Genomic DNA, 21,005 nt, shown 5'->3' on the forward strand with positions numbered 1-21,005 from the left:
TATACCAAAAAGTCCTGCAAGACAGAGCGCGCAAAATGGCCCTCCCTCCTCATTTCGGAATCCAAGCAATAATGCTTCGCGAAAGTGTGAAGGGAGGCCCAAGTCGCAGCCTTACAAATGTCCACTACAGGAACACCTCTGGCCAAAGCAGAGGTGGAAGACTTAGCCATAGTAGAATGAGCCCTAATACCCTCAGGTAGTTTCTTACCAGCAAGGGCGTAGCAGATCTTGATGGTTAGGATGATCCACCTGGACAGAGTGCGCTTGTGCACAGCTTTGCCTTTTGAGTGCCCAACGTAGCCCACGAAGAGCTGATCGTCCAACTGTAAGTCCTTTGTTCTGTCCAAATAAAAGCTCACCGCTCTTTTAGGGTCCAGGAGGTGAAGTCTCTCCTTCTCCTTGGAAGGGGAAGGGGGAAGATAAAACACAGGGAGAGTTATGGACTGCCCCAGATGAAAGGGAGTAATTACTTTAGGCAGAAAAGCAGCCCTGGTCCTGAGGACCATCTTTTCAGCATGTATCGTCAAAAACAGGGGTTTTGAACTAAGAGCTTGAAGTTCACTCGCCCTCCTTGCTGAGGCTATGGCTACAAGAAAGACTGTTTCAAGGGACAAAAGCCTCAAAGGACAGCTATGTAAGGGTTCAAACGGGGAACCCATCAAAAAAGTCAAAACAAGATTAAGATCCCACTGGAGCATAATAAAGGGAGTAGGCGGAAACCTATTGGTAAGGCCTTTGATAAATCTCAAAACGATAGGAGACTTAAATAAAGACGGCTGATCAGGAAAACACAGGAAAGCTGATAAGGCCGACAAATAGCCCTTAACCGTGGCCGCAGTTCAACCCTGCTGAGCCAAGGAAAGAGCAAACTGAAGAACATTGGACAAGTGGGCCCTTAAAGGGTCAATGGATCTCTCTCCAAACCCTTTAACGAATCTTGACCATCTGTAGGAGTAAATGGACTTGGTGGAGTGTCGCCTGGCCGATAAAATAACATCCACCACGTCAGGCGGCAGAGATAAGGAACTCAGGTTGCCCCGTTCAATCTCCAGGCACGAAGGTGCAGGCTCTGCAGGTGGGGATGTAGAACCTGCCCCTGCAACTGTGAGAGGAGGTCTGCCCTGAGAGGGAGACGGAGCGGAGGGTGCGATGAGAGGTGAAGTAGATCTGTGTACCACACCCTTCTTGGCCAATCCGGAGCGATCAATATGACTTGGGCCCGGTCTTGGTGAATCTTCCTCAGAACCCGAGGAATCAAGGGCATGGGAGGAAATGCATAACTCAACTGAAACGCGTCCCCCAACGCCCCCTGCATCGGAAACTGGAGACTGCAAAATGAAGGGCAGTGCGCGTTCTCGGTGGCAAACAGGCCCCCGAGGAGTCCCCCATGTCCGGAAGACGTATCGAACTACCTCCACTCGTGGTCGGCGGAAAACTGCCGTCTGAGACTGTCCACATGCACGTTCAACACCCCGGCCAAATGATTCGCCATCAAGCAAATCTGATGGTCCTGAGCACAGGACCAAAGCCGCAACGCCTCTCTGCAGAGATGGTACGACCCTACTCCTCCCTGCTTGTTTACATAGCACATCGCGGTAGTGTTGTCCGTCAGGACTTGAACCAACTGACCGCGAAGGGAAGAGGGAAAGGCCTTGAGTGCCAAACGTATCGCCCGCAATTCCAGAACATTGATATGAGACAATCTTTCATCTGGAGACCAAAGACCCTTGATCTCCAGATCCCCCAGATGAGCACGCCACCCTAGAGTGGAGGCATCCGTGATCACTGTGGCCACCGGTGGAGGAAGATGAAAGGGCTTTCCTTGAGACAGATTGCCCTCCACGCTCCACCAAGACAGATCCGCTGCAGCTTCTCTGGAGATCCTCACAGACTCCCTGAGATCTCCTTTGTGCTGATACCACTGCCTGCGGAGGCACCACTGGAGGGCCCTCATGTGCCAGCGTGCATGGTTGACCAACAGAATGCAGGAAGCAAACAGACCGAGCAGACGAAGTACCTTCAGGACTGGAACGACCGCTCCATTGTAAAACAAGGGAATAATTTCCTGTATGTCGAGAATCCTTTGTGGAGGTGGGAATGCTCGACACACAGTAGCGCCCCTATCAACAGGTTGCGCTGAGAGGGCACCAGGTGAGATTTGGGCACATTGATTGAAAAACCCAAGTTGAACAATAGCTGAGATGTTACCCGCAGATGATGAATCATCATCTCTGGCGACTCCGCTTTAAGCAGCCAGTCGTCCAGATAGGGGAAAACAGGAATCCCGACATTCTGAGATGAGCTGCCACCACTGCCATCACCTTTGTGAAGACTTGAGGTGCAGTAGTAAGACCAAACGGGAGTACCGCAAACTGGTAGTGTTGCGACCCAACCGTAAATACGGAGATACTTCTTGTGCGACCTCAGAATAGGGATGTGAAAATACGCATCCTGCAAGTCGATCAACACCATCCAGTCCTCTTGCTGCAGCGCCAGAAGAACCTGAGCAAGGGTCAGCATCTTGAATTTCTCCTGCTTCAGGTAAAAATTCGAGACCCTGAGGTCCAGGATCGGACGTAACCTGCCGTCCTATTTGGGAATCAGGAAATACCGAGAATAGCATCCCTGACCCCTTTCCTGCTCTGGAACCACCTCTATCGCACCTTTTTGTAGTAATGCAAGAACCTCCTTCTGCAGAAGAAGCAAATGGTCTTCTGAGCAAAAATCTTGGCAAGGAGGGTAAGGAGGCGGAAATTCCCGAAAGGGAAGGGCGTACCCATTCTCCACAAGGTTTAAAACCCAAAGGTCTGTCGTGACCGATTTCCACCCTTGCAGAAAGTGAGACAGCCGACCCCCTACAGGACTCACATGATCCAGGATGGTGGATCTAGGGCTGCTTTCCTGCGGTACCAGAGGGAGCGGGGGAGGCAGAAGAGGAGGAGGCGAGATTGCGGGCAGAACCATGTTGGCGACCTTTGGCTCTTCCTCTATAAGATTTATAGAGCGGATTTTGCTGCTGAGGTTGACGGAAGTTGCGAAAGGAAGACCTACCAAAACCTCGATATTTCTTGTAACCGAAACCTGTCGACTGGGTCTGCAGCCGCAAGGATTTCGCAGTGGCCCTGCTGTATTTAAACCTTTGTAAGGCCGAATCTGCTTTTTCCCCAAAGAGCTTCGACCCGTCAAAGGGCAAATTAACAAGAGTGGCCAGGACATCAGGGGAAAATCCAGAAGAACGAGGCCAAGCCTGCCTTATTGTAGCTATTGAGGAGCCCATAACTCTGGCTACTGAATCAGCCGTATCCAGGCCTGATTGAATAACTTGTCTAGCCGCAGCCTGAGTGTCTGACAGAACCTCCATAAAACAGACCCTCCAGGATTTCGCGATTTGCAGCGAAATCGGCACTTTTGTAAAAATGCCGCGATTTTTACAAAGTGCCCGCGAAATCGGCACTTTCGTAAAAATTGCGCGATTTTTACAAAAGTACCCACGAAATTGAAGGGTAGCAGCTGCTGGCCCAGGCTGGAGGAGGGGCGATTACGTCCAATTTGGGCTTACTCGGTTACATCATGCAGTGGGCTAGTACAGCCAAGAAAGTGAGCCAAACTTGAACATCTAACGTTCACGCCGGTGATGTCGCTCTTCCCCGCACAATCACTTAAAATACATACATCTAAATTGGATAGGAAAGTTAGTTGAGCACACAGCACGCCACACGGAGTTTTCAGGACGTTGTCAGTTTTCAGAAGCGCTTGCGTTGCTTGATAAAGGCAATAATAATAAACTTTATTTTTCAGAAATAGTTTTGGAGCGGCTAGCAGCAATCGCCTAACTATACAGAAAAAATAGCTCATAGTGCTGTAAATGCTCAGGCTATATGGTTTAACGCACAGTATGCCCAAAAGAACCAGGATATTTAATATATGAGGAAAGTACCCAATTCATTTATGTAAGCTATCCATGTCACTATTTTTTAAACAACAAATCTGTTTTACCTTCCATGCTGGCGACTAGCGCCTTTCGTAGTTTGTTATGAGTGTGCAACATAGACAATAATTTAATACAGTTACTTGCCTTGTTGTAGTTATTTTAACACTTGTTGAAACGTATGTAGAATTGTACATTTACATACGTTTTAATTTTGGGATTCACTTTTTAACCTACATAAAATAAATTATATTTAGCTTGAACAGTAACTTGGTCGGCTGGATGCGCAGGGCCGATCCCGAGAGCCAGCATCAAGCACGAGTACCGCTGCCAATAGTCATTGTCTTACTTCCCTATACAGACCCTCCAGGATTTAGCGATTTCAGGCTGACAATGAATGATTATGAGTAAAATAAAGTGCTGCAAAAATGCCGCTAAATTCCCATATTTGTGCAGCTAAATTTGCTAAGCCATGCCGCTATATCCTGGGGGGTCTGAAATGTCCCCTCTCTTCATCAGGCAACTTGGGGGCCAATTGCTTTGCCGAGTCCATCAAAGCATGTATGTAGCAGCCCAACAGACAAGTGGCATTGGTTGATTTCAGTGCCATGCTAGAAGAGGAGAAAACCTTTTTAGCCGACTGTTCCATTTTCTTTGAGTCCCTGTCAGCTGGGTCCTGTGGAAAAGCACCTGATGATTGCTTGGAGCAGGATGCTTGTACCACCAAACTCTCTGGAGATGGGTGAGAAGAGAGAAAATCTGGATCCCCTGGAGCAGTCCTATACCTTCTAGCCACAGCCTTAGAAACAGCAGGCGAAGAAAGTGGTTTGCGCCTAACTTCGATGATAGGATCCAAAAGATCTTCATTAAAAGGTAACAGAGGCTCAACTATGGAGGAAGGTAAATGCAACACCTCCGTCAACAAATTTGGTTTATATTCAGCAGTAGGTAACTGCAAATCTAAAAGCTCTGCAGCTTTCCTTATCACCAAATGGTAGGGAGCTACCTCTTGAGGAGGTGAATCCTTGTAGAATAGAGCTTCCACTCTGGGGAGGTGTCCAATCCACTCGCCTCCTGAATTCCCTCAAATTCATCCAGAGACTCCTCCAACTCGCCCTCCTCCACATCCTCTCTACGATACTGCTCCTCTTCTAAAAGCCTCTGAGCCTCTCTCCGTGAACATATCCGTGGACGCGCCGACGGTGGCGCCGTATGCGGCGCCGACTGCTCCGGAGCCGGCATCGAGGGAGGCTCGATGGAGGCACAAGATCCACACGAGGCCGAGAGGAGGGCTCTCCAGACGGTGCCGAAGATTCTATCAACGGCGTCGAGACTCTCGGCGCCGGAAATTGCCATGACAGCGCCATCGGCATGAAGGGTGCCTGGGCATAGTATTGTGGCAAGCACAAATTGAATGCCAGCGGACCCACGGGACCAGAAGGTGCTCCGGATGGGAAAGCCGCCCGTTGAAAAACTCCATACATGGCATTTAAAAAATGCGATGGATCCGCCCCTGGAGCCAGGAATTGTGGATATGGATTCAAACCAGTATCCAAACGGGGAGTGTCCGACGTCTGAACTATCGGATCCACTGCCGAATCCACCGGTTCAATCTCAGGCACAGGTGAAGATGGAACATCCTGAACAGGCTCGGCGTTGGAAGCTGGTGAATCCCTCGGCGCCGGAGACTGCACCAGAGTGCCTCTATGCGAAGGAGACTTCTCCGGAGTCGCACGAGGAGAAGGTGAAGGAGAAACAAAGTTCTTATGGCGACGTCAAGGGGCAGGAGAAGGCGATCTCGTAGCCCTACCCTTCGTCGAGCGGCGCCGAGATCCATGTCTTCTCTTTTTCTTGTGTTTTCTCGACTTCGACGTTTGAGAAGTCGACGACTTTGACTTATCACGCTTGCGCCCTCTACCTTCTTTCTTCCCCTTGGCCAGAAATAACTTTGCTTCCCGTTCCTTAAGTGCTTTGGGGTTCATCTTCCTGCAACAGGAACAGCCCTTCACGTCGTGATCCGACGATAAGCACCACAAACAATTTTCATGGGGGTCAGTGATGGACATGTGACCCCCACATTCCCTACAGGGCTTAAAACCAGACTTCCTCGAAGAAGACATCACTTCTAGCAACAGTTAACACTGAAGAAACAGCAAAGTAACTCCACAAATATGGAGAGTGCTAAAAAATCGTTACGTGTCGCTGGCGCGGAAAAAAGGGAAATGACGTCATCACGCCAACGAGGCTCTCTTATGGCTCCGGTGACGTCATCCGGAGTCGTGAGCGGAGCCGACATCCTCGTCGGCGTAGAGAGCTAGGAAAAAATCCCACAGAATGCTGGCGCAGGGGATATTCATAAGGTGAGGAATCCACAGGCAGATGTATCCATTAGAACAGTTTGTTACAACCTCTCTGCCTTAAGCTCTCTTCTAACCTCTAACTGGTGATGGCTGGACATACTCCTAGGATCTTTCACCGGCTACTATTTACACAATGGCACCCTCAGTAGTGTAATAAGTGGAGGTTGTGTGGTGTGCAGAGTATAAGTTTGAGGTATGAGGGTATTTCCATTGGTTCTTTTCTCAGCCTCCTTCTGTTACACATGGTGTATCAGATGGTACATGGTACACAAGCGGCACTGTGGTACTAATGTAGTACTTTAAAGTACATACACAACCAGGTGGTGCATTTACAGTAACAGTACTCTATACTAGGTAGTACTCTTGCTTTACTGCGGCTTCCCCTATAGTACTGGGGGCTATGCTGGCAGCCCCAATGCTTTGCCGATGGCTATCCTCCTTTGACTATCCCCTCCCCTACGAATACCCATGAAGACCCCACAAATGGTTTCTAAGTGTTCCTGAAACATTGTAATATAGATTAAACTGGGTGAGTTACCTTTGATTTATGTCCCTCTCTCTGTACTCCTCCCTTTATGTTCTCTATCCCTTTCACTCCTTTACTTTCCCAACTTCTCCCTCATTCTTCACACACTTGTTCTGTCCCTTCCTTTCTGCCTTACTCTCTCTTCCACTCTCATTCCTTAACATGGTCTCTCTCTCTCTCCCTCTTTCCCTCTCTTTCTCTCTCTGCCTCTCTCTCTCTCTTTGTCTCTCTCTCTCTTTCTTGCAACCAATCTGTATCTAACTCTTTCTGCCTAGGTAGCAGGCTGTGATGGGGTTCTGGGGTCCAGTGCTTCAGAGGACAGGTGTGGCCGGTGCCAAGGGCGGACAGGAGCCTGCGTCTTCATCCACAGAGTCTTTCAAGCAGCCTTCCCTTCCTCTGGTTAGTGTTCTGGTCTCACCATTGGGGTAATGGAAGTCAGGGACTGCAAAAGGTGCATGCATCATATGTACGTATGTGGTATTCGTAAAGTGCAAACCTAGCCAAAGAAAAGTAGACTGGAGTACAGGGTAGAAGTCAAAGACGGAGTTCAATGACTGTCGAGGTAGCTGGATTCTAGAAGCAGGAGTGCACTGTTCCTACATCCTGATCTAGCCTTCTTTAAGGCAGTGAGTCTTCAATTCTTTCCTAAACTGGAGCAGCGTTAGGGAGGCCCTGAGGGATATGGGGATGTTGTTCCAGAATCTGGGTGCATAGACGGAGAAGGTCTACTCTACATCTCCTGGCTGATGGGGTTGTGGTAGTTGGTCTGCGCAACTGGAGATGGTCAGCTTGTCTGCCAGGTAAGCAGGGCGCTGGTCATAATAGCAATCTACAGGGTGCAGTCGATTTTGGAAACGATGGAGGCTGGCGAGAGGGGGGGGGGGGGGGCAGTGGAGTTCTTTATAGGCGGGGGTGATGTGTTCATATTTCTGCAGACTCTTGATGAGACATGTTGTGGCTTGTATGATGCCCAGAGGTAGGGCCAGTGTGGATTTCGGGAAGCCACGTAGAATGCTATTCCACTATCCAGATAGAAGAGTACAGGGATTTAAAGAGCAGGTATGAAGCTACTTTCTGGGAGGAACAATTTCATTTTCTTTTTTTATTTGTAATATGTTCTATGGGGTGAGGTGGGTGTACAGTATAAATCGAAGCAGCATGACATTTTGTAAAAGTTCGGTTTGAATCAGTCCAGATTGATGTAATTGAGCCACATTGAGCCTAGATGCTGCTTTTGAGCCTCTGGCAGGTGTCGGACGTCCATGCATGGATGAGATGATGCCACTGTTGGAGGAAGAGAGAGTCTGATTCAGAAAAGACTTTCAAGTAGAATCGGAATTTGCCTAGTAGCATGACGGTAAGTTCCAATTCTATTAAGGACACGGAGGCGAGGATTATGCTAACTCTCTCTTCGCTTTATTACAAAAATAACAACACAGCTGCCAGAGAGACATTATCATATACCAACATAAGAAAACTACAACTCTCTACAGCCAGGGAGACGATTAGGCAAAAATAGTCCATCCACAGTTTCCATGAATCCATAGAAAGTCCTCTGTCAGCCTCCTTCCTTCCTCTTTCTTCGCGCAAATCACGCCAAACAATCACTGGTCCTGCTTGGAGCCATCATTCCCTGAAAGAACCAAGCCAAATCAACAATTTAGAACCAGGAAACCGTTGATAAAATAACCACATAATGCAAGCGTAGAGAAACCAAGATCAAGCAGGCTTGACTACATTAGATAGAATCTGATTACTTACTGGCATACGGGGGGGTTCGCACCAAAGTACCCCGGGCGGGATAATCCTCGCCTCCGTGTCCTTAATAGAATTGGAACTTACCGTCATGCTACTAGGCAAATTCCGATTCTATGTCAGGACCAGAGGCTTCGGATTATGCTAGTTCAAAGCTTACTTACCACCAACTGTGCCACATTTAAAACTGGTTTAAAATAAAACCGTTTAAATGTAGAATCCGACGACCAATCCGCTGCACGCATTAAATCCTCTAGTCGCGCACCCAGCGCAAAAGCTTTCGAGGCCATCGCACCTCTTGCAGAATGGGCACCAAACTGCTTTGTGTCAATACCAGCCTCTTGCATGACCCACCGCACCCACCTGGCTATGGTGGGAGAAGAGACTGCTTTGTGTGGCTTCCTGAGAGCAATCAAGAGTTGTCTCTCGCCCGGAGGGTGAAATTCCTGCGTTAGGTCCTCGTACGCCTTTAGGCAATCCACCACACACAGTTTCGGAGAATCCCGAAAAGCCGGGTACGAAATGGTTCTCGTATGAGACTTTGTTCTGCGGCCTATAGTAAAAACCACCCCATCCGGGAAGAAAGTGCGAGCTGAGATATCCAGTGCTCGAACATCTGAAACCCTCCTACAGGAGACCAAACATAAGAGCATCGCAAGCTTAGCGGATAATTCCTTTAAAGATAGATACTTATTGGCCTGCCAAGACAAGAACAAGTTCAAAACCAAATTAACGTTCCAAAGGACAGAATAGCGAGATTCCGGGGGCAAAGACAATCGTATACCCCGAAGAAGTCTGCAAACCAATGGGTGCTCACCAATTGGCTTCCCATCCAAAAGGACGTGACCGGCCGACACCGCTGATCTGATCGCGTTAATGGAGCAGTACGCCAAGCCCTCTGATGCCAGATCGGCAAAGAAATTCAAGATGGGAACGACTCCCGCGACAATGGGATCCAGACTCCGTCGAAGACACCAACTGACCCATCGCGTCCACGCGGAACGATATCGCTTCGTGGTGCCATCTGCCCAAGCCTTTGACAGGAGGGACTCAGCCTGTTCCGAAAGTCCCGGCAACGACCATCGTCGCCTGAAAGCCGCCACGCCATGAGCCGAAGCGTTCCCTGAACGACGAGCTGGTGAAACTCCCCGTCCGGATTCTGAAGAAGATGAGGATACAGGGGGAGTAGGATTGGAAAATCCCAGGAAAGTTCCAGAAGAACTGGAAACCATACTTGAGACCTCCAAAGGGGCGCCACCAGGGTTACTTCCGCACGCTGCCGGCGTATGTGAGCTGTCGTTCTCATTATCATTGAGAACGGGGGAAACGCATAGCCGCGTTCCGCACTCCAATCCTGCAGAAAAGCGTCCGTGGCAAGAGCCATCGGATCCGGCCGCCAACTGAAAAATCGCGGGACTTGAGCATCCAGACGGGAGGCAAAGAGGTCCGCTGAAAACGGCCCCCAAAGGTTGTTCAGCCACTGGAAAAGCGGGGGGTCCAGCCTCCAAAGGCTGGAGTCGTAAAGGTGTCTGGAATACCAGTCGGCAACTAGATTGTGCCGGCCCGGGAGATACTCTGCCGTTACGGAAACGTGATGATCCAGGCAGTACTCCCAAAAATCCTTCGCCAGATTGGCCAGAGCTCGAGAGCGAGGGCCCCCCAACCGATTGACATACTGGACTGCGGAAATATTGTCCATTTTCAAGAGGACGCAAGATTGCACTCTGTCCTTGGTCCAACAACGCACCGCGAAAGAACCCGCCAGCAGTTCCAGGCAATTGATGTGAAAAACCTGTTCGTCCAAAGACCAAACCCCTCCGGTGGAGAAGTCCCCGCATCGAGCACCCCAACCTAATCTGCTGGCGTCTGACTCGATGACCAAATCTGGAACGGAGCCGAATATCACTCGACCGTTCCATGCCTCCATATGGGTGAGCCACCAGGAAATTTCGTCCTTGGCCTCCGCTGAAAGTGGCACCATATGATCGTAAGACCGACCCCTCCTGAGGTGGAACACCTTGAGACGTTGCAGGGCCCGATAATGCAAAGGCCCCGGGAAAATTGCCTGAATCGAGGACGAGAGAAGGCCCACGATTCTGGCTAAGCGCCGCAAAGAGACAGTTTGCTTGGAAGCCGTCTGTCGAAGCTCGTGGCGAATCTTCGCCATCTTCTGTGACGGAAGGCTCAAGGTCGCCTGAACCGAGTCCACTACGAACCCAAGAAAAACGACGGACTGAGACGGCTGAAGAATCGACTTCGTGGAGTTGATGACAAACCCCAAACTCTGTAAAAGGGTCACGGTCTGCTGAAGTTGCAGCGATAAGATTTGAGGGGATTGCGCCATTAGAAGAAGATCGTCTAAGTAGACGATCAGGCGAATACCCCGAGCTCGGTGAAACTCTATGGCCGGGTGAAGCACCTTCGTGAAACACCACGGCGCCGAGGCAAGACCAAACGGAAGGGCGGTGAACTCGTACACCAAACCCCCCCACCGGAACTGCAGGAATCGCCGGTGGGGCGGATGAATGGGAATCACTAAATAGGCATCTTTTAAATCCAGTCGAGCCATCCAATCGGATGGACGCAGAAGATCCCATAGTAGGTGGATTCCCTCCATCTTGAAATGGCGGTACACCAACCAAGCATTGAACTCCTTGAGGTTGATCACGGGGCGTCGCCCCCCATCGGCTTTGTCGACCAGGAATATATTGCTGAGGAAACCGTGAGGATGCAACGTTGATCGACAAATGGCTCCCTTGCGAAGCAACTCGGAGACCTCTTCGTCGATCAACTGTGCGTCTAAGGGGCTGAAATGCAGCGGACGAGGCCGCGACTCTTGATGAGGACAGTTTAGAAACTCGACATGAAAACCTTGAACAGTCTGTAGGACCCATGCATCGGAGGTTAGCGCTGCCCAAGCGTCCCGAAATCCGGCTAACCGCCCCCCAATACAAATCTGATCTGTGGGCATCACACTTACCGTTGGAATTTCCACCGCCGGAGTTGGACTTGAAACCTCCACGGCCCCGGAAACGCTGTCCTCGCGTTGGATAGAAGTTAGTATAATTCGCTGTGGAATTGTACTGTCCGCGGCTAGAGCCTTGTCCCCTGGAAGGGTTTTGCTGAGAGCCTCGGCCGGACGAGCGGCCCCTGCCTCAACCGGCCCCGCGGAAAACCCGCTGGGTAAAAACCCTTTTCATATTGGACTGCGCCTTATCTAGTGAGGTAAAGGTAGATACAAACTTTCCTAACTCCTTTATAAAGGGTTCCCCAAAAAGGCCTCCCTGGGCAACAGCCCCTGCTTCCGAAGAAGCCAAATCTCCCAGCTTAGGGTCCAACTTAATCAACAGCGAGCGACGACGCTCGGTCGAAAGAGCGCAGTTCGCGTTTCCCATAAAAATGATCGCGCGCTGAGCCCAATTGGAAAGGACCTCCGGTGAAATAGTGGAGCCAGTCACCTTAGCCTCCTCCGCCATGTCCAAGATTTTGGCTAACGGACCGATGGCGTCGAGCAATTTGTCTTGACATGAACGCCAAGATCTATCTATACCCTTCCGAGGGTCCTTCACATACTTCGCTAAGAAGGTGGCCATCTTCGAATCCAATTCCGGGGTAAATGCGACCTTATCCGGGAAGGTGGGACGTGGACACTCCACTCTGAGACAGCTGCGCGCTTCCGTCTCAAGGGGCTTTCGGAGACGGTTCGCAAGAAAACGAACCACCTTATCTCCTGGAACCCAAGCTGACGAGCGGGGATGCATAATCTCATCAGGGTTGAGCATGTCGGCATCCTCTTCTGGAACCGCCGAAGCGGCAGATGGAGTTGGGCGCCAAGGGCGAGAAGACCCCGCTTCGTCGTCCGTATCGCCTTGGGTGTCATTATCCGTGGCCGGGGACGGGAGTGCAGGCACATCACCCTCAGAAGGAGGGAGAGGAACGGACGACACCGCTTTTGCCAAAAACGCCGATTTGAGGCGCGCAAAAGCGTCCACATCCACCCCATCCGAGCGCTGCTTCTTAGCAGGGGGAAGACTACCTTCCTGACCATCACCAGGGACCGGCACGGTGTTCTGACGTGCCGCCGCCAACCTGTTACACTCCTGGACTATCCTGTCCGAAAGGCGCTGCTCCATTGGCCCTACCACTTCATTAACCACTCTATAGATAGAAGCATCCACGGCCTCAAAAAAATCATCATCACAAGGTAGGTACTCATGAACCTCCTCCTCATAGTACTCGCCGTGATCAGCCATAGTGCCAGGTAAGTACCTCAGTGCGAGCGGGACCTGAAACCCACTAGAAAGAGTGTACACGCAGGACAGTAACAATATAGGTTCAGGCCGGAGGCTGCAGGATTAGGGTAGCCCCAAGGACCACAACTAGGGCTGCACCAGGACCCTTCACGCGCCTAAAACCCTCAGACAAACTCTGACAGGGTGTCTGCCCCCCAGCGCGTGTCTACAGCAGTGAGAATGATGCCCAAAGCGGAATTCCGCCCGCAAAATGCGTGGGAAAAGGACGGGTGCATACAGCGCTAATACGCGCGTCAAACGCGGGGAGAACCCGCAATACAGACCCCTGCCGGGGCGTAAACAAAACAAGCAGGCAGTACGATCCGCTGTCCCGCGGACGTTAATGGTGAGGCAGACGTTGGGGACAAGGCTCCAGAGCTCGTTACTCTCGCGTCGCGCTCAGTGATAGAAGAGCCGCGACGCGAGAGCAACGAGACGATGGACGAGTCCCTCTAGCGGCTGTAAGTGACGCCGCAACCACAGGGGAGCCGGCCGCGTTAGGAGCGAACTAGCGTTCCCGCGGCCGGTAGGGAGCTGCGAAAGCAAACAAGCAGATAATGAAGCGAACGAGCCAAATAACACAGAAGCCCAAAAGTAAACAGTCATTCACCGCTACATATCAGTGTTAGAGTCACAGAAAGGAAGAGGGTACTTAACTAGCTGCGCAGCAGCGAAGAAAGAGGAAGGAAGGAGGCTGACAGAGGACTTTCTATGGATTCATGGAAACTGTGGATGGACTATTTTTGCCTAATCGTCTCCCTGGCTGTAGGGAGTTGTAGTTTTCTTATGTTGGTATATGATAATGTCTCTCTGGCTGCAGTGTTGTTATTTTTGTAATAAAGCGAAGAGAGAGTTAGCATAATCCGAAGCCTCCGGTCCTGACATAGAATTGTGTGTCATCAGCGTATTGTTGGCTTTTGATGCTATCATCAGTGAGTTGGGTCCCAAGAGGCATCATGCAGAGGATGAAGAAGACGAGAGACAAAATGCAACCCTGGGGACTACCGTGGGTCACAGGGATATTTGGGGACCTGGAAGAGCTCATGTGAACTAACTACTGTCAGCTGCATAGGTAGGAGGAGACTCAGTGAAACCCATTTCAGATGTCATGGTGTGGATGAGGGTAGACTGGCATGTATGTGTCTGCCCTCCATTAATGGAGGGTGCCTAAGACCTTCAGTGGGTGCTTGTGTGGGGCATGTGCAGCCTGCACTGCATGCATTCATGTACTGGTCGCCACTGCTGCAGTAGGTGCCTGCTTGTGGGATGTCCTGCTGCTCTTCACAGGTTAGTAGTAGCCATAGACTTCAGCGGGTGCTTGCATGTGGCATGTGCACCCCGCACTGCATGCATTCATGTACTGGTAGCCACTGCTGCAGTAGGTGCCTGCTCGTGGGGTGTCCTGCTGCTCTGCACAGGTTAGCAGCAGCCTTAGACCTGCAGCAGGTGCTTGCGTGTGGCATGTGCACCCCACACTGCATGCATTCATGTACTGGTAGCCACTGCTGCAGTAGGTGCCTGCTCGTGGGGTGTCCTGCTGCTCTGCACAGGTTAGCAGTAGCCATAGACTGCAGCGGGTGCTTGCGTAGGGCATGTGCACCCCGAGCGGCATGCATTCATGTACTGGTCGCCACTGCTCCAGTAGGTGCCTGCTTATGGGGTGTCCTGCTGCTCTGCACAGGTTAGCAGCAGCCTTAGACCTGCAGAGGGTGCTTGCGTGGGGCATGTGCACCCCGTGCTGCATGCATTCATGTACTGGTCGCCACTACTCCAGTAGGTGCCTGCTTGTGGTATGTCCTGCTGCTCTGCACAGGTTAGCAGCAGCCTTAAACCTGCAGCAGGTGCTTGCGTGGGGCATGTGCACCCCGCGCTGCATGCATTCATGTACTGGTCGCCACTGCTGCAGTAGGTGCCTGCTTGTGGGATGTCCTGCTGCTCTGCACAGGTGAGCAGCAGCCATAGACTGCAGAGAGTGCTTGCGTGGGGCATGTGCACCCCGCGCTGCATGCATTCAAGTACTGGTCCCCACTGCTGCAGTTGGTGCCTGCTTGAGGGATGTCCTGCTGCTCTTCACAGGTTAGCAGCAGCCTTAGACTGCAGATGGTGCTTGCGTGGGGCATGTGCACCCCGCACTGCATGCATTCATGTACTGGTCGCCACTGCTGCAGTAGGTGCCTGCTCGTGGGGTGTCCTGCTGCTCTGCACAGGTTAGCAGCAGCCTTAGACCTGCAGCAGCTGCTTGCGTGTGGCATGTGCACCCCGCACTGCATGCATTCATGTACTGGTAGCCACTGCTGCAGTAGGTGCCTGCTTGTGAGGTGTCCTGCTGCTCTGCACAGGTTAGCAGCAGCCTTAGACCTGCAGCGGGTGCTTGCATGGGGCATGTGCACCCCGTGCTGCATGCATTCATGTACTGGTCGCCACTGCTGCAGTAGGTGCCTGCTTGTGGTATGTCCTGCTGCTCTGCACAGGTTAGCAGCATCCTTAGACCTGCAGCAGGTGCTTGCGTGGGGCATGTGCTCCCCGCGCTGCATGCATTCAAGTACTGGTTCCCACTGCTGCAGTTGGTGCCTGCTTGAGGGATGTCCTGCTTCTCTTCACAGGTTAGCAGCAGCCATAGACTGCAGATGGTGCTTGCGTGGGGCATGTGCACCCCGCACTGCATGCATTCATGTACTGGTCGCCACTGCTGCAGTAGGTGCCTGCTTGTGGGGTGTCCTGCTGCTCTGCACAGGTCAGCAGCAGCCTTAAACCTGCAGAGGGTGCTTGCGTGGGGCATGGGCACCCCGCACTGCATGCATTCATGTACTGGTCGCCACTGCTGCAGTAGGTGCCTGCTTGTGGGGTGTCCTGCTGCTCTGCACAGGTCAGCAGCAGCCTTAGACCTGCAGAGGGTGCTTGCGTGGGGCATGGGCACCCCGCACTGCATGCATTCATGTACTGGTCACCACTGCTGCAGTAGGTGCCTGCTTGTGGGGTGTCTTGCTGCTCTGCACAGGTCAGCAGCAGCCTTAGACCTGCAGAGGGTGCTTGCGTGGGGCATGTGCACCCCGCACTGCATGCATTCATGTACTGGTCGCCACTGCTGCAGTAGGTGCCTGCTTGTGGGGTGTCTTGCTGCTCTGCACAGGTCAGCAGCAGCCTTAAACCTGCAGAGGGTGCTTGCGTGGGGCATGGGCACCCCGCACTGCATGCATTCATGTACTGGTCGCCACTGCTGCAGTAGGTGCCTGCTTATGGGATGTCCTGCTGCTCTGCACAGGTCAGCAGCAGCCTTAAACCTGCAGAGGGTGCTTGCGTGGGGCATGGGCACCCCGCACTGCATGCATTCATGTACTGGTCGCCACTGCTGCAGTAGGTGCCTGCTTATGGGATGTCCTGCTGCTCTGCACAGGTTAGCAGTAGCCATAGACTGCTCTTGCTTGGGGAATGTTTTCCGGTCATGCAGAAGGTTGATGCATTTGTTGATCAGTATGTTATGGTTTTATCTCCCAGTAACATAAAACAAACTGGACTAAGTAGTGAGTAAACACTGAGGCGTCCGTTTATCTGGTGCTCAGAAGTGGAAATCAGCACCTGCTCTGCCCCTGCCCTATTTCATGAGGTGAGGTGTCTGCCTTCTTGTGCCGGGTTCCAGTGACTGCGGGTGTCTCATCCCTCTGCCATGTTCCATCTCCTATGAGTTGAAGCTCTCCAGAGCTGTGCCATGCTCCATCACCTATGAGTTGAAGTGCTCCAGGTCTGTGCCATGCTCCATCTAATATGAGCTGAAGTGCTCCAGGGCTGTGCCATGCTCTATCTCCTACAAGCTGAAGTGCTCCAGGTCTGTACCATGCTCCATCTCCTATGAGTTGAAGCTCTCCAGAGCTGTGCCATGCTCCATCACCTATGAGTTGAAGTGCTCCACGTCTGTGCCATGCTCCATCTCCTATGAGCTGAAGTGCTCCAGAGCTGTGCCATGCTCCATCTCCCATGAGTTGAAGTGCTCCAGGTCTGTGCCATGCTCCATCTCCAGTGAGTTGAAGTGCTCCAGAGCTGTGCCATGCTCCATCTCATATGAGCTGAAGTGCTCCAGAGCTGTGCCATGCTCCATCTCCTATGAGTTGAAGTGCTCCAGGTCTGTGCCATCCTCCATCTCCTATGAGCTGAAGTGCTTCAGGGCTGTGTCATGCTCCATCTCCTTTGAGCTGATGTGCTCCAGGTCTGCGCCATGCTCCATCTCCTATGAGCTGAAGTGCTGAAGTGCTCTGCTATGCTCCATCTCCTATGAGCTGAAGTGCTCAAGAGCTGTGCCATGCTCCATCTCCTATGAGCTGAAGTGCTCAAGTGCTTAGCTGTGCTTCATCTCCTATGAGCTGAAGTGCTTCAGGGCTGTGTCATGCTCCATCTCCTTTGAGCTGATGTGCTCCAGGTCTGCTATGCTCCATCTCCTATGAGCTGAAGTGCTCAAGTGCTCTGCTATGCTCCATCCCCTATGAGTTGAAGTGCTCAAGAGCTGTGCCATGCTCCATCTCCTATGAGCTGAAGTGCTCCAGGACTGTGCCATGCTCCATATTTCATGCGTTGAGGTGTTCCCACCCTGAGCTATGCTTCATCTTCCATTAGTTAAGGTGACCCACCACTTGCGATCACCCATGAACCCAGGTGTCTCACTAATCTATCCTACACCCAGTCCTTCATCTAATTTATGCTCAGTCCCATAAATCTCGGCCTGCTAAAGGGAGGGGTGGGGGTGGCTGTTGGCTCATCTCCAATGAGCTTCCCTTCTGATAGTTTTTCCTGTGATATCTCTTGCAGTGATCGTCTTCTGTGCTCACATCTTTGTATTGTTTCTGCTTTAGGTTTCTTTGGCTACAAGAATGTCACACGTATCCCCGCGGGAGCCACACATGTCAAGGTGATGGATCGCAGCCGCAACCTCTTAGGTACAAAACAGCAAATCCTGTGTGTGGCTTGAAGAGGAAAATACTGTGCTGGAGGCAAGGCCTGGCCCACTAACATTCAGATTGTTTTTATATTCAGCATAACATTGTAGGAAGCTGGCTCTGTATATACTATACCAAAGTATGGTATGTGCACAGTCCAGTGGTTCCCCAAAGGTAGGCAGAGGTAAAGTTAGATAGCACCTCACTCTCTATTTGTGGTAGTTCGGTCGAGCAGTAAGGCAGCATCAGAGGACAGTGTTAAGCATTTGTTGTACTCACTCAGTGAGAAAATAAGTTCACACACTCAAAGACTGAACTTCAGACCAATTGTTAATGTATAAAAATATTCTTTTAGTTATTTTATTTCCTAGGACCAAGGAAGCCCGGCACAGGTAAGTGATTTATACTTAGCAGCAATAATACAGTTTGGGTTGTAATAATACACAGTTCGAATTGCAGTTGTATATATACTTTGGTTTGATTACAATAGGACTACAAGTAATGCAATGCTTTGAAATATTGTACATATACTTTGTATTGGCTTTGCAATAGGATGTCAAGTAGATTACTTTACAGACTACTTTTCTTGCACATTGTGGTATACCTGGATACTACACTGGGACATTTCCTGTAAATAGCTAAGTAAAAGTGTTTATGTTATTTGGTTACAGTTTTAGAGACTGTTATAGATTTTCCAACTCCACACTTGGAAACGTTTCATGGAAAAACAGTCAATGTTACCTATAGGAGAAAATAGTGTTATCGGTTCAGTGGTAAGAACTTTGTTGTAGGAGTTGGGTTTCTAGGATTAGACTCAGGGGTCTCCCAGGGTCAAGGACGCACTCTTGTCACACCCACAGTGGCACTAGGGAGGCCGCCTGCAGAGTGCTGAGGCCCAATGTTATGCAATGGGGATAGGGGGTCTCTGGTTGTTGGCTGCTTACGAGCAGGCCACAAGGTTGTGGGAGGAAAGCTGCTGGACTTAACCTCAGGGCAAAGAGGGTTCAAGATAGCACCAAAGGTACACCCTCAGTGGCACTAGGGTGGCCTGTTACAGGGTGCTGGTTTGTCGTTGGGTGCCCTGTTACTTTCAATGGGAAGTCTTCGGTTTGCAAACACACCGCAGGCTCGGGGACAGGTAAGTTGGGATGCTTGGGGTTGGTTAGACACCGTCTGCTGGGCCACCAAAGGACATGGGGGGGTCTGGTGCAAGGGTGTCTTTCAGGGTCAGATGTTCTAACACACTCCTGGTCGTGGTTCGGGGGACCTTCTGGTTTGAGGCTGCAAGTGTCGGCTGGAGGCTTGAGGCAGGTCAGGGATCACCGGATCTCCAGTCAGGATCACTGGGGAGACCTCATTGTTATGTTGGGCCACTCAAACTCAGGCCGTGGGAGCCGCATGCAGAGTGATGCAGAGTCGCAGATCTCGACGGAGCTGGAGTCTGTTGGTGAAAAAATCTGGTGTTCACGGGAGACAAAGTCTTTTCTTTGGAAGGCAGGGCAGGTCCTCAGGGTTCTTGAGGCGGCTGGCTGCAGGACACACCAGACTTTCGCTTCTGCAGGTTCAAGGTGGGGACAGGCCGGTAGGGCTGGGGCCAACTCAGTGGGCTTTCAGCACGGGTGTTCAGTCCTTCTTCCTCTTTTCTTCTTGGTTGTTTCTTGTCTGAGGAGACAAGGTTCAGGTGTGCCCCTAAATACTAGATTTAGGGGCGTTACAGATAGGTAAAAGGCAGGGACCAATGGGTACCTTCCTTGGGGTGGCTACACCCCCTATTATGCCACTCTCGAGTGCGAGGGGGGCATAAGCCTTTCCCTGGTTGGCTGGGTGCCCCCATCTGCAAGATGGCGGGGACTGAGAGTAGTGCTTCACCTCGCCTCCCCCACCTGAGGGGTGGAGTTGGCAAAGGTGGGCACACCTCCCTTCCTCACTTGGTTTTCCCGCCGGTTCTCCCGCACAAAGTGGGGGTCAGAACCGGTGGGGACCAGTTGCTGAAAGCAGCAAGTGGACTGGGGAAGCTCACAAAGGTGGCAAGCCTTTGAGGCTTCCGCTTCGTGGACCCTGCGCATCCTGTGGGAGGAGGCTTGGCACCTCGTCCCAGGATGTACATTGTTTCAGGCCCCAGAGAGCAGTAGGCTCGCAACCCAGGGGTCCAGAAACATGTCTGGTGGTGGCAGCTGAAGGCAGCTGAAAGCAGCCACTCAGCCTGGACACTAGTGGTAGGTCGTTTTTCAGGGTGCATCTCTAAGATGCCCTCTGTCGGGATGTATGTCATTACATCGCATAGTAATACCACGCATGCCATTACAACGCGGGTATTACTACGCGATGTCATTGACATTGCATGCCATTACATCGCAAACTATTACCACGAATATGCCTTTACCACGCATGCCATTACAACGCAAAGGCATGCATGGTAAAGCTATATTCGTGGTTAGTTTGCAAGGTAAGTGACTACCCTACCCCTACACAACCCTCCCCCGACCCCCAGTCCTCTCCCTACAATTACATTACACTACCCTACATGACCCACTACACTACCCTAAAACACAACACTACACACGCACACTACAGCACTACCCTAATCCCTAACGCACTTCACTAATCAAACTCTACTACACTACCCTAAACCACTACACTACACAAACTCTACAACATTACCCTAAACCCTAAAACACTACTCCACTACCCTAAAACACTACACTACGCAAACACTACTACACTACCCTAAACCCTAAAACACTACACTACACAAACACTACCCTAAACCGTAAAACATTACACAAACACTACTACTCTACCCTAAACCCTAAAAAACTACACTATCCTTTACCCCTAAAATACTACACTACACAAACACTACCCTAAACCGTAAAACATTACACAAACACTACTACACTACCCTAAACCCAAAAAAGTAACCCCCACCCCAAGTGCAAATCCCCTTACGTTTCTCCTCTCCAGCGTCAACGTCGCATCCTGCTCCCTCCTTCCTGCTTGCTTCATGTCATTGTGAGGAAACAGCCCGAGTTTCCACACAACGACTTGGATAGCCGCCGCCACCACATTACATCGCATGCGTTGTAACAGCGCATGGGATGTAATGGTATGCGTGGTTTTACCACGCACTGTAACATCGCATGCGTTGTAACTCATGCGATGTAATAGCAACACGTGGTAAAACTCGCGTTGTAATGGCTGTTCCCCCCTCTGTGGACG

At 51.1% G+C, this 21,005-nt stretch overlaps 1 protein-coding gene across 2 annotated transcripts in view; it reads left to right on the forward strand.

Annotated features, from left to right (window-relative positions):
- Positions 1–21,005, forward strand: part of ADAMTSL5 (ADAMTS like 5) — a 198,657-nt gene that overhangs the window by 117,951 nt on the left and 59,701 nt on the right. For both annotated transcript variants that reach the window (XM_085637652.1, XM_085637653.1), the window contains 2 exons: positions 7,090–7,213; positions 17,703–17,786. In XM_085637652.1, coding sequence (XP_085493778.1) covers positions 7,090–7,213; positions 17,703–17,786 — 208 coding nt within the window. The remainder of the gene's footprint in view (positions 1–7,089; positions 7,214–17,702; positions 17,787–21,005) is intronic.

This window comes from Triturus cristatus, chromosome 12 (genome assembly GCF_964204655.1).
Source record: "Triturus cristatus chromosome 12, aTriCri1.1, whole genome shotgun sequence".
NCBI lineage: Eukaryota > Metazoa > Chordata > Amphibia > Caudata > Salamandridae > Triturus > Triturus cristatus.